Source organism: Rhinolophus sinicus, linkage group LG02 (assembly GCF_036562045.2).
Source record: "Rhinolophus sinicus isolate RSC01 linkage group LG02, ASM3656204v1, whole genome shotgun sequence".
NCBI classification, from domain to species: Eukaryota; Metazoa; Chordata; class Mammalia; order Chiroptera; family Rhinolophidae; genus Rhinolophus; species Rhinolophus sinicus.
In genome coordinates this window covers 179,746,705-179,759,435 of record NC_133752.1, presented here as the reverse complement: position 1 = coordinate 179,759,435, position 12,731 = coordinate 179,746,705, and the positions used below count along the sequence as shown (strand labels likewise).

General features: G+C 38.8%; 1 protein-coding gene across 2 annotated transcripts in view; it reads right to left on the bottom strand.

Annotated features, from left to right (window-relative positions):
* Window positions 1-12,731, bottom strand: part of CFAP54 (cilia and flagella associated protein 54) — a 252,306-nt gene that overhangs the window by 21,127 nt on the left and 218,448 nt on the right. Inside the window, exons 65-66 of one of the 2 annotated variants that reach the window (XM_019732067.2) lie at window positions 4,959-5,065; window positions 2,263-2,404 (exon numbers count right to left, since the gene is read on the bottom strand). In XM_019732067.2, the coding sequence (XP_019587626.2) occupies window positions 2,263-2,404; window positions 4,959-5,065 (249 nt within the window). Of the gene's footprint in view, window positions 1-2,262; window positions 2,405-4,958; window positions 5,066-11,912; window positions 12,669-12,731 lie in introns of those variants that run through there. The other variant, XM_019732066.2, reaches the window with a different exon arrangement.

The following is a 12,731-nucleotide window of genomic DNA, read 5'->3' as shown; positions in this document are numbered from 1 at the left end:
CTCTTGCAGTAGCCTCAGTCAGGAATGAGTGCCCTCCACAAGTCTCCAACTAGAAGTTTCACAAGCAAGGACTGAAGAGGTGCTATGTTTCAGTTCCTGGGCGAGATCAAATGATGAATAGGAACCCTGAGCAAAGGAATTCACAGTAGAGACAGGAAGAAACAGACAGATAATCGCTGAAACAGTACAGTGAGGACACAGGATATTTTGGTGTGCAAGGGAAAATGGCCGTTATTTCCACTTATAGGGAGCGCTGTCTGAGCTATGTAAGCAAGTACAAAGTCTAGCTCAACTTTTTCTCTCTCTCAACACACACACACACACACACACACACACACACACCTCTATGAAGGAGATTTAAAAGTAATAAATGAGAATAGTTTGTATCAACAGCCCTACGACTTAGAGGGAAGGATTCCAGCAACCTTACCCTTTTATACAGTGTAGAATCCAGATAATGGGGGAAACAGGAAAACTGGAGGAAGTCAGAGACCAAGTTGAACACACATAATAAAGAGCTGAGCCAGAGCAGGAAGGGGAGAGAAAACAAAACTCTCCACGCAGACTGCGTTGGAGGCAAAGATTTAGTTAGGAGTTAGAGCCAAACGAGACAGATGTTGGCGAGCAGCTGTGGATGTCAGGGAGATACCCAGAGCAAGACAGTTGGGGAAAAGAAAACGTAACAGGGGAAGTTGTGCTGTGCATTAGGAAGGAATCCTTCTCAGATGTTCTTACAAGAGACTCCATAAAGATTTAGATCATCTTCAATGGTTTTGAACATCAGGGTGATGTTTCTTTGAATGTCACACTTTGCTTGCTAAAAGAGGGCTGCCAGGCCACTGGCTCATTATGACATCTAGGTACCTATAGCCACACGCATACAGTGATTAACCTCCTCCATGGCAAGGACCTAATTGGACTGATGTCTGCCTGTCCTCTCTCCCCAAGCCTAGGAAATTTTTGCAAATAATTATTTCCCAAAAACAATTTATTCATTGATGCTAATGTCCAATTGTATTGTCTTCTGTTTTCATATTACTTTAATATTTGGGATAATTTGAGTTTACAGCAATTTTAATTGCCTCGTACAAGCCAGGCCTTCCATACATGTTTGCTGAACTAACCTTAGATGACTTGGCAAACAAACATAATTTAAGCTTTTCATATCAGTATGCTATCATTCCAAACAGGTGTTTTTGTCTTAAAATCAGGACGGGTTGTACCTTTCACATGCTTTGAAGTACCTAATATACTCTGAAGACACCCCGAAAACTGTGAATGACAGGTTAAAATAACTTAGTCATTCTGAGCTGATGGTGTTCATTTTAAAAAGACATGTAGGTTTTCAAGCCAGAAGTGATTGGAACACCTGTTATGTAACCCTCCCAATACATCCTAAATTAATATCTGTGTTCTGAAGTTCTTGGCTTATTTCAGACAACAAAAATTGGGGGGGGGGGGGAGAAAACACAAAGGAAGGGAATGAGAAATATTAACCAAAGGCACATTTTTCTGAACCCTTATATTTAATAACCCACCAAAAATCTATACTGTGATAGAAAGAAATATATTAGATTAAAGAGGTTATGAAATCCTGTCTAATTCTTGACCAGAATTGATCGCTTCAAGTGTCCTGGTTAACTTCTAATTAGCTCCAAGCGAAGGTTGTCATGACAACGGACTGGTAGGTTTCATCAACAGGATTTATTTGCTATAACCCGGAATCTAGCTGCTTTATTTTCTTAAGTGCTGGTTATTATACTGGAAAATAGAAAACTTTATGTGTTCCTTTCATTTCTTAACTTTCAAATGTTATGAACTAATTAGTTTGACAATTCACTTAAACAAACACTAGTTTTTCTTCCATTTGAAGATATTCTGACTTCACACATTAATTGGGTAATAAAAATGCTCAAATAATAGACTTAGAGCGAGAATTAAAAGTAATGTAATGAAGTTACAGAACATTGTTTCATGGAACTCAGTTACAGCTGAATGACTTCTCTAGATTGGCTCTGTTTTCATTCACCACCAAATTCTTATAATTTGTATGCTTCGAAGAGCTTTGAAGGAAACACTACTTATGTGTCTAAAAGTTGGGTCATATCTGGGACTCTACATAGAGAGAATAGAGGGCAGAAGATCCATAAAATTCAAGTTTAGCTACATAGTTCTGCTCTGATGAAGTAAAAAATAAGCATTTATGTAGAATGACATCCATCCTGCAATAGCAATGTAATTTTCCATTATTTAATAACTTACTTTCATTTCTTTATCAATTGATTTCTCTTCCATTTTTCGTATTTCAGATACATTTTCATCTGGAGTAATTTCAGAAATTGCTGGCAATGATATTTCAGCTATTTGCGTAAGATTAAACAGTTTCTCATGAATTGAAATAACTCTAAAAATAAATACATATGTATTTTATTTAAAAGTTTAAAAAGGCATCCATTTATTCCCAGAATCAATAATGTGTAGAGTAAGTCCTTGGTTATTTAACACTCAGTTTTCTGGCATCCCTAAACATAATTCATTCAATTATTCCTTCATTTAAGAAACATGAGCAAAGAGACACAATTCAAACAGGCATAATGTTTATGATCTTGCTATACAATCAGATAGACATGTAACTACCAACTGGCACAGGCACAATGAAAGAAATGTATACATCCAAAATACTGCCTCACATGAAAATAAAGAAAATAAATATCCATATGGGCAAAGGAACTCCAAGCAATGACAAAAAGATTCCCTCCTGTGTAAACCTTAATGACGTGCTATGATTGTCCTGCTGACCTGAAGGTAAAAATTATGAGAAGTTAGCAATGGCTCTAAAAAAAAACCCCAATCAATGAGCCCACAGCACTGAAATGTATTGTGTGTGGAGTGGAGGGTAGGGAGAAAAATCAACACAGGAGGAAAAGCAAAAGCAAAGGAGGAGGGCAGAGGACACAGTGGCAATTAAGCTGCAGACTGAAAGCGTCTGGAGCCACAAAGGCAGAGGTGAACTGGTGAGCAGAGTTGGAAAATGGGAAAGACTTGAAACAGTTGACGGAGGCAAACAGCCACCTGCCTGGCCCAGTGACTACAATACAGGCCCAGCGTGCCTGTGCATGCCCGTATGTGTGTGGGGTGCAGGTGTCTCCAGCCAGGGAAGGGGAGAAATTTTTATGGAAAAGAACTAAATTGTCCAATATAACAAACGAACATCAGGGAAAAAAAAATCAGGAATGTCAGTTCTCCACTTTTCCTCTTATTTTGCCTTCTAAAGGATGATTAACAAGAGCAATTCCCCATGAGCTGATCTTATCTTGACCCTCATAAGAGCACAGGAAACATCACCCTGGATGAGAGAAATTGTCCATTTTCACCATGTCACCAAGTGACAGATCAGATGAAAGGTTGTCAGTCACCCTCCTCTGTGATGGCCTCAGTGACAGGGACATGTCCCTAACTGTAGTAACCCCACCATCAATCAGGAACACACCAAAAATAACATTTTGGAATAAAAAAGAACCTGTCAGTTTGATTACCTTCTACTCCACAGAAATTATAATAATTTTCATAATGTGGTTCTGAAAAAAAAAAATCTTGCCATGTTTCTGGATGTACAGGGCAAGTGCCTAATTTCCTAATTTTGTTGCTTAGCTGTGCTGGTATATGACCTGTGTCTAGATTTTCTGCCATTTCACTAAAATAAAGAGGGAAAGAGAGAGAGGGGGAGGGAGGGAGGGAGGGAGGGAGGGAGGGAGGGAGGGAGGGAGGGGAGGGGAAGGAGAGGAGAGGAGAGGAGAGGAGAGGAGAGGAGAGGAGAGGAGAGGAGAGGAGAGGAGAGGAGAGGAGAGGAGAGGGAAAGGGAGGGAGACAGGGAGGAGGTAAGGGAGGGAGGAAGAAAAGAAAAAGAAAGAAAAAGAAAATTGTCCAAATAATTCAAAGTATGCCAGTTCTTGAAACATTTCTTGTTTTATTCTCTTTCATGCCGAGGCCAGAGTCCTTGGAAATGAAAATCACAGAGCACGAGTTCTGTAGGGAAAGACAGAGAAGCACCAAGCCTCAGTTCCCTAAGCACTTACTAGGTACCCAGTGGGACAGAGAGCTGACACTGACAAAAAAAAACATGAGCGTTAGTAAGGAATTAGTAATGAGACTTGACATTTGCCCTGTGCTTCCGCCTTTCAAACTATGTGCGTACATTGTCTGGCTTGATCCTAACAATAACCCTGAAAGGAGGCAGAATAGGTATTAATTCCATTTTGCAACCAAAGAAATGGAGGCTGAGGTCATAAGAGCAATGAACAATGGAATCAAAGCTAAATTAACTAAGCAATGAAACAAATAAAAAACAAACAAGGAGTTTGGTAAAGTGAAACAGGAACAGAGAGAAACCAGGCATGAGCCAAAGTTAGAGACATGCCCTATTTGATGGAGGAAAGCAACCTAGCTGAAGCAGAGATTTTTGACTAGGGAACAATATAAAACAGGATTGGGTAAGAGGAAAGAGTAAGACAAGGGATATGGAGAAGTATGGGCTTAATTTTGCAACTCAATTCAGAGCCACATTAATTTTTAAATACACGCAAAATTTTAGGCAATATATAGTACAGACAACATCCTGTACTTTGTATAAATTTCATAAAATTGTTATAAATTTCAGGAATTGTTCCTCCAACAACCCTAGGTATTATTATTATTATTCCCATTTTTCTGAAGCAACTGAGGCACAGGAACCTGCTCAAGGTTGAGAGGGTAATAAGGGGCACGCCTGGCATTTGAACCAAAGCAGGCTGGATTCAGAATTTGTGTTCTTAACCACTGCAGTGTCACGCAGCCCTAAGTAAAAGGGAGATTTTTTCCTAAAAATATCTTCTGTTACCTTGTATATTACTGAAACAGCTTGTTTTTATGAAAATACCAACAGTGAAGGTTAGAGTTGTAGATAATCCATCTTTACTTGCCTGTTCAGTGAAACCCAGAAAGAGCCAACACATGCATCGCTGTAAGTGGTATTTTCAACATCGGAAACCTTCAGGGGCTTCGTATTATATGCATACAATAATAAAACCTACAAGAAAATGAAAGGGCATATAAAATGTGACATCAAAATTATACTTTGCCTCAAAAAATGTGGCATCAGTTCTCAAAATAATATCATTAATCTTTAAAAAGTTTTTCTTTGAAAGAGAAAAATGAGGATTTTTTTTTTTTCAATCCACTTTAAGGAGAATGATATGAACAAGAATTGTGCAAAGGTTATGAGATGAAAAGAAATACTATTTGGTACCAATATTACATTCTTTTTGAAGAGTGACATTTCTTAGTGCAGTTAAATTTAAATTTCAGCCTCTGAAAGCCCTCTACAAGTTCTAAATATACACCCAGTGAATATATAACTTTGTTTCTTGTTAATTTTCAATATGTACTTTTCCCATAGTGGTCATAGCTGCTTCTCTGCATTCACTTATGCTGTCTCCTTCTTCTCTCCACTTATTCAATCTACACACAACTTTCCAGTCCCCACCACTAAGATGAAACTTTTCCTAATGATGGAGGCTCTACTAGTTGCCCTGTTCGAATTCTGACAATATTTAGAGTCAGTCCTACACAATCATGGATTCATAGAATTTGAAATTCATGGAAACTTACAGGTGATCTACTCTATGTCCCGCATTTTAGATATAAGAAAGCTGAGGCCCAGAGCTGCCAGTCAAAATCGACTAAGTGCACGTGTTTATCTCTGCTTCCTCACAAATCAAACTGAAATAAGAGTAAAGATAGTTTAGTGGTTACCACAGGGTAAGGGGGAAAGGAGGTGGCAGATGAGGATAAATGGGGTCTAATATTGTGATGGAAGGAGAACTGACTCTGGGTGGTTAACACACAACGTGATATACAGATGATGTATTACTGAATTGTACACCTGAAACCTATGTAACTTTACTAACCATTGTCACCCCAATAACCTTTAATTAAAAAAAAATAGAGTAAAGAGATTTTTTTTTAAAGGCATGAATCAACAAAGACAGAAGATGAGAGAGGAGGAGAGGCAGACAAGAATTAACAACACTCTGACAGAAAGCACTTGGAAGAGCTGATCTGACTCAGCAGAAGGAAAGGCTGTATCCTAACTACTTTTAGAGGGGCTGCCAACAAGAGGCCTGTATCCTGAGAAGGCTTTGGGACTGGGGGCAGCAGGAATCTTAGCCTCCTTCCCATCCTCTCTCCATGCCACCAGGAGACCCCCTCCCCCGCCCACTCCCCTTGCCTCCTCTCTGCTGGCTGAACTTCTTCCATGTTGCTCTCTGCTGAGGTTAAATTAGAAAAGATCTATTCTTGGGGACATTGGGTACAGGGGTGAGATACTGAACTGAAACCAATGGAATTAAGCGAAAGTCTGTGTTCTGAACAAGGGACATCCCCTTCCTCCGTCCACTCCAACCCTTTTCAGAATGTAGAAAACCTGATGGGAGTCTAAAAAGAGTCCTCTTAGGGAAATTCACCAAAGAGAAAAGACCTACAGATACTGATATTTCAGCATCCTTCAAAAAAACTGCTGGCCCCTGCAGTGGTCCCACACTGGGGCCTATGTATCAATAACCCTGATAAGATACGTTTCTTAGTGACTCCAAACATGAATGGATAGCCAATAGTCACTAGACACAAAATGAAAGGCAGCGACCAAAACTAATATAAGAAAAGAACTTGGAGAAGCAGATACAAGACAAAGAGCATAAGAAAACATCACTGAAACCATAATTAATACCCTCAGAGAAGAAAGACAGTATTACATGTGTGAAACAAGAACTTAGTACTGTTAAAATGGAACAATAAATGACACGATAGACGTCTTAAAAATTTAAAAATAGGGGAGGATGGGTGGCTCAGTTTGTTAGAGCATGAGCTCTAAGCAACAGCGTTGACGGTTTGATTCCCACATGGGCCAGTGAGCTGTGCCCTTGGCAACTAGAATGAAGACAATGAGCTGCTGCTGAGCTGCCACTGAGCTCCTGGGTGGCCGGATGGCTCAGTTGGTTGGAGTGCATGCTCTCAACCACAAGGTTGCCAGTTCGATTCCCGCAAGGGATGGTGGGCTGCGCTCTCTGCAACTAAGATTGAGCGATGGCAACTGGACTTGAAGCTGAGCTGCGCCCTCCACAACCAAGATTGAAAGGATAACAACTTGACTTGGAGCTGATGGGTCCTGGGAAAAACATACTGTTCCCCAATAAAGTCCTATTCCCTTTCCCCAATAAAATCTTTAAAAAAAATAAAAATATAATCATGACAACTGACAAAAGATTTGAAATATAAAGTTGAACACAAAGTAAACCTAAATTTAAAAACAAATAGGGGAGAAAAGTAAGCACTCAATCTACTAGGTAGAATATCTGAATAATAGAAATTGCACAATATGGAGATAATCAGAGGGAGGAAATTATCAAAGAAAAAATCTCCATGAACTGAAGAATATACTTTCAACATTGAAAGGGGCACCCTAACAATGGATGAAAGACCCACACCAAGGCACCTTGTAGAATTTCAGAACATGGGACAGAGGGAAGATCCACAGAGCTTCCAGAAGAAAAAAGTCAAAATAAAGAACTAGGAATCGGAATGCGATCAGACTTCTCAACAGCAATATAGGATTGTCAGAGACAATGGAGCAATGCCTCCCACACTTTGAGGGAAAATAATTTCAACCTATAATTTCATGCCTAAAAAACAAGGGAGTAAGCATTAAGATGATGACCTTTTGTCAGATATTTAAGGTCTTTTTACCTCTTGTGGAATACAAGGTCAATTTCAGTCAGTATGTTGCAACTTTTAGCCTCTCAGGGGACTGTGATCATCACATTGGCTGTTGGCCAAACCTAGTGAAATGTGCTAATAAGTAGTGTAATCCTGTCCTCGACACACCAGGGGACAGCCAGTGCCATCTTATCAGCATTTCCTTTTGTAGAAAACATGCATATTGATGATTTGCATCTGGATTCTGTTATCTTCATTTCTATTACTGAGTCTGGTACCAGATACGGTTTTAACTACATAAACAGGGAGGTACGAAAGACTCCTTCTCAAATAAGACAGTAACTTCCTTGATACTAAGATGTCTCACCATATTTTGGTGGTTCATGATCCATAGGTGAAGTGTGCCCTGTGCAACTGACACAGGATCTTGGAAGCTGCTCCTGGACATCGTGGATGTCTCCCATGGTTATCTGTGCTGACATTATCCTGCAATGCCTTATCCTTTACTAAAGTCTTTGATGAATATACTTTGTGGAGTCTGGTGAGTCCTTTGAATAATCAGAGCCTTCAATTCACCCTTTTTCAGGGTAAGATGTGTTCATTTGACATTAGAGAATAAATCAAAATAGAAAGAAACATAGCACCCCTGGAACCCAACTCAAAAGAAGGGTTTGGCGAATGGGGCTTTTCAGATGATACCTGAGCCATAAGAGCAATCAGTCTAGTTTGCATGTCTCTAAAGGAGAAAAAAAAAAATGGAACTGAGACATAAGCTTATGGGTTTGACCATATGGAGAGGGGCTGTATAGTTCTTTGAAAGTTTAAGAAGAATGAAAGATTCTAAAATACAGAGAACAAGAAGTTAAGCAAATACAAAGCAATTTCTTTCTTCAGGAAGAAAAAAAATAGTACCTTGTTTGGCTCAGCTATGAGTGGTATTTATATGGTCATAATTTAAACACTGACTATGGTTTAAGAATTATGATAGAACTTGATTAGGAGAATGTGCAGAGGAGAAGAGTGTATGTGTGTGTGAGGAAAGGTTGACGTTAGCCTTCCTCTTCCATAGTAGTATGTGAAGTTGATCACTCAAGAAATCACCATGTAAGCATGTAATTTAGATAAATGGTGGGGGGGACAGAAACAACCAAACACTCCATGTGAAAGAATTTAAAGTAATTGCATCTGGGAAGGGGAATTAGGGATGGAGACAGCTAAACAGAGAACTGTTCTTTTTTTATTCATTAAAAGTCTTTCAAATTTTGATTTTTCAAACTATGAAAAATTTGATGAAACATTTCTGAAAACTAAATGAGTCCCAGACAGATTAGCCCAAGAACACACACAGTCTTTTGGTGTTTGCTCTTGTTTTTTTTTTTGCTAACCTTTGTTAACCTTGACTCCCAGGTTAGCATATAAAATCCCTGAGGACAGGAGTGACATCTGGTACTTTTTTAGTAGTGCTCACAGCACCCAGAGCATTAATTAATATCTTCATTTATCTGAAATTTTCATTAGCTCTATTAAAAGCTTAATGAAGTTCCCCAAAGCATGTTAGTGGAAAATTTTAAATAGATAACCTAGTTTATATTTAAGCCCTGATAATGAAAATGACTCTTTCCCTCCTCAGACTGATACTTGTCAATGGGTTTGCAATACAGTTCAAAATCTTTTCTAACTGAGCATAGCACAAACAACTAAATTCAAAGTTTAATAGTTTCAAATTAGACTGGATGTGCATAGAGTGGGGCAGTACGTAAACAATAAAACACTGAACTCACTGGAATAGTTGTGAGCCTGGGCTCTGAAGCCAGTGTGCCTGGGTTTGTCTCCACCACTTACTAGCTCTGTGATGTTGGGCAAATTATTAAAAAGTTATGCTTCTGTTTCTTTATTTGTACAATAGAGATGTGGTATTCCCTATCCCATGGATCTGTGTGTAGTTTCAATGGGTCAATGTCAAGCGCTTAGAGCAATGCTTAGAGCATTATTGTTGTTTTTAGCCTCATAATCTCTCCTGGCTCCTCACTCTCCCTTGGTACCTCATTCTTCATATTCTCTTAGACTTGCTGATAATCCCAAATCAAATTCCCAGTTGATCTTCCAGTCAGTCCTTGTCTAATCCACTCATGTTCAGCTCTATTCCCAACTTGTCCTCACTCCTCAGGGATAAGTTTCAGCCTGTATCATCTTGCATACTCAGGACTGGATTCTGCAGGAGATAATATACTCATGATGGGGTTTTCAATGCTCCCTTACTCACTTCTGAAAATACTTTTATTCCACAGCAAAGAAGTGATATGGTTTGGACAAACACTGAGGAAAACTGTGTTTTAAATTGTCTTCTAGCTAGTCTAGTAAGCAAAATATATTTTTTTTCTAAAGAAAAAAATAAATTTGTCTTGTATGTAGAATCCCTTGCAGCCCAGGCATGGGTGAAAGAAGAGCCCCTCATCTACTAGATGGAAATGATTCATAACGCCCTCCTCTTGGTATCTTAATCACCTAACAAAATGCCTGGTATACAGTATGCATTCAGTATACCTCCTATATTTCAGAAGTTAAACGTTTCTAAGTTATACACTTAATTCTAAAGTATTGTGGTATGGACTATTTCACCCTGTGAATTTTAAAAATATTTTATATCCAAATCCTCAGTCCCAGGATTTCTGCTTTGCTGCTACCAGCATCCTTTTCCTATTGGCATTTCTGCTTCAGTGTAGTGGACAAACTGAAGTGGATTGAGAAGCTGAATTAGGTGATGATGCCAACCTGCAGTGTTATCCAATAACCACCTACGACCCTGGAAACTCCAAAGCCCTAAGTCAGATCTTAAGGTTCATTACCTTCCTGCCCAGAGGCTAGAAGGGCCTGCAGCCAGGATCATCCTCTGAGGACCCAACATAGCACTGCTCTTAGGAGTGCAGACCTGGAGTCGGAATGAGGTACCAAGGTAGAGTGAGGAGCCAGAAGGGATCATGGGGCTAAAAACAACAGTAATGCTCTAAGTATTGCTCTAAGCACTTGAGATTGACTCATTGAATCTTCACACAGATCCAAGGGATGGGGAATACCACATCTGCATTGTACAAATAAGGAAAGAGAGGCATAACTTTTTAATAATTTGCTCAAGATCACAATCCTGACTCCATGCCAACTAGCACTCCTCCATTTCAAGTATCAGTTTCCTTGTCTATAAAATGGAGCTAATGATAGTACTTACCTAATACAGCAGTTGTGAAACTGATATAAGTGTCTGGAATATAGTATGCTCTACATAAGTATTCACTATTGCTATTATCTTGTGGGTTTCATTAGCTTTGGCCAGTCATTCAACACCAAATTCTACACTGAAGGCCTAAGATGATAAGTAGAGAAATGCTAAAAGTACACCAATATTTAAATCAGCAAACAAATTTCAGTGTTACCTTCCAAAAAGATAGAATCTTAGGACTAGAAGATGTAGACTGTCCAAGTCAGTTTTTCCTGATTTTTTGACTGAGATATATGGCAGCAACTACATCTGTTATCATGATCCAGTACATACATACTTATTGTCAAAGGGGGGGAAAGTCCACAAGCTAAGAAATGGGAAAACTGTGTGCTCTGTATCTTTGCTATGGCTTAAGAAAAACATGTATAAATCAGAATTTGTTAGTTAGTGATCTGCTTCTAATCTCTGACACCAGTTCATGCTTCCATATTAATTATCAGACATGTCTGCTAATGGAGAAAGCCTTGTTATTCTAATTATCAGTCACAGATGTAGTTTTAGCATTAACTTCTCAGTTCATCCTGACCAAAACTGATAAGGTGTGATATTTCTATGACCTTGTGAAATGAACTATATATTTTTAAATTTTTCTTTGTTTTTGTGTTTTTTTTTTAAACTAGCTGCTTAGGTAAACATTCCATTTCCCAACTATGTAATCTTTCTCTTTTCATACACTTTCTGAATGATATACTCTTTTATCACTTTGTTGGTTCTCTTGCCAGCAAGTAAATAAATTCTGACATGCTGATGAGCAATGTCAGTAATTTTCTTTTTTAACATATCTATCATGAAATAAGTTTCAGAAAACATTTTCACTGACTGTATATGATTCAATCTGATATTTTTACTTCCTCTCACATTTTAGACATTCCATTTAGGATCACTCCTCGTATTTAATTTCTTTAAAAAAGCATACTACTCATCTCCTACTCTATTGACTCCATGACTTAGAGTATTATTGGAACCACACTTTGAAAACTACTGTACAAAGTTCCTCAAAACAGACTGCAGATTTATATTTCAAAACATATGTGAAATATCTGGCAAGGACCTGACTTGAGGGTGGGCAGCAAAGTACTTTCAAAATATAAGAAATATCTTTAAATGTTTCTGGGGAGTGAAAAGTTAAAGTTTCTCTTTTTGTGTAAGTAGGAAGAGATATGTAATTGACCAAGAGTTAGCAGGATTGCCAGCCTAAGGAAACAGAATGAGGAGAGCAGAGAGAGGTAGCAAGCCCAGGAGGTTTCACTACCTAACAGGAATCACCAGTCAAGGAGCAGCAGAAGCTACCAGAGGCACAGCTAGAGGGGACAGCCCTTAAGAGCTGGGACGTGCAGGACTAGACTAGTGCAGAAGACAAAAAGCAAATGAAAATGCTAAACAGGGCAAAACTATATGGCAAACATTTTATGGGAAAAAGCCTGAGGCTCTTCTTAGAGCAACAATCAAAGGAATTCTATAGCAGAAACTTTCTCTGTAAAAGACTACAGTGACCAACTGTTCCATTTTTTAAAAGCTTGACTCCTCTTCAAGACTCTCCTAGCATCTGAATCACTGTTCCATCTCCAAGAGTTCAGGGACTGATACTGAAGTGCTCCCAAACGCGTACTTGACTGCGTGTCTTTCTTAGTTCTGCTGCAAATGTCTATCCATGCATAGGACATAGGTATGAAAAAAGATAAAGATATAGAGTTAGATAAAGAACATT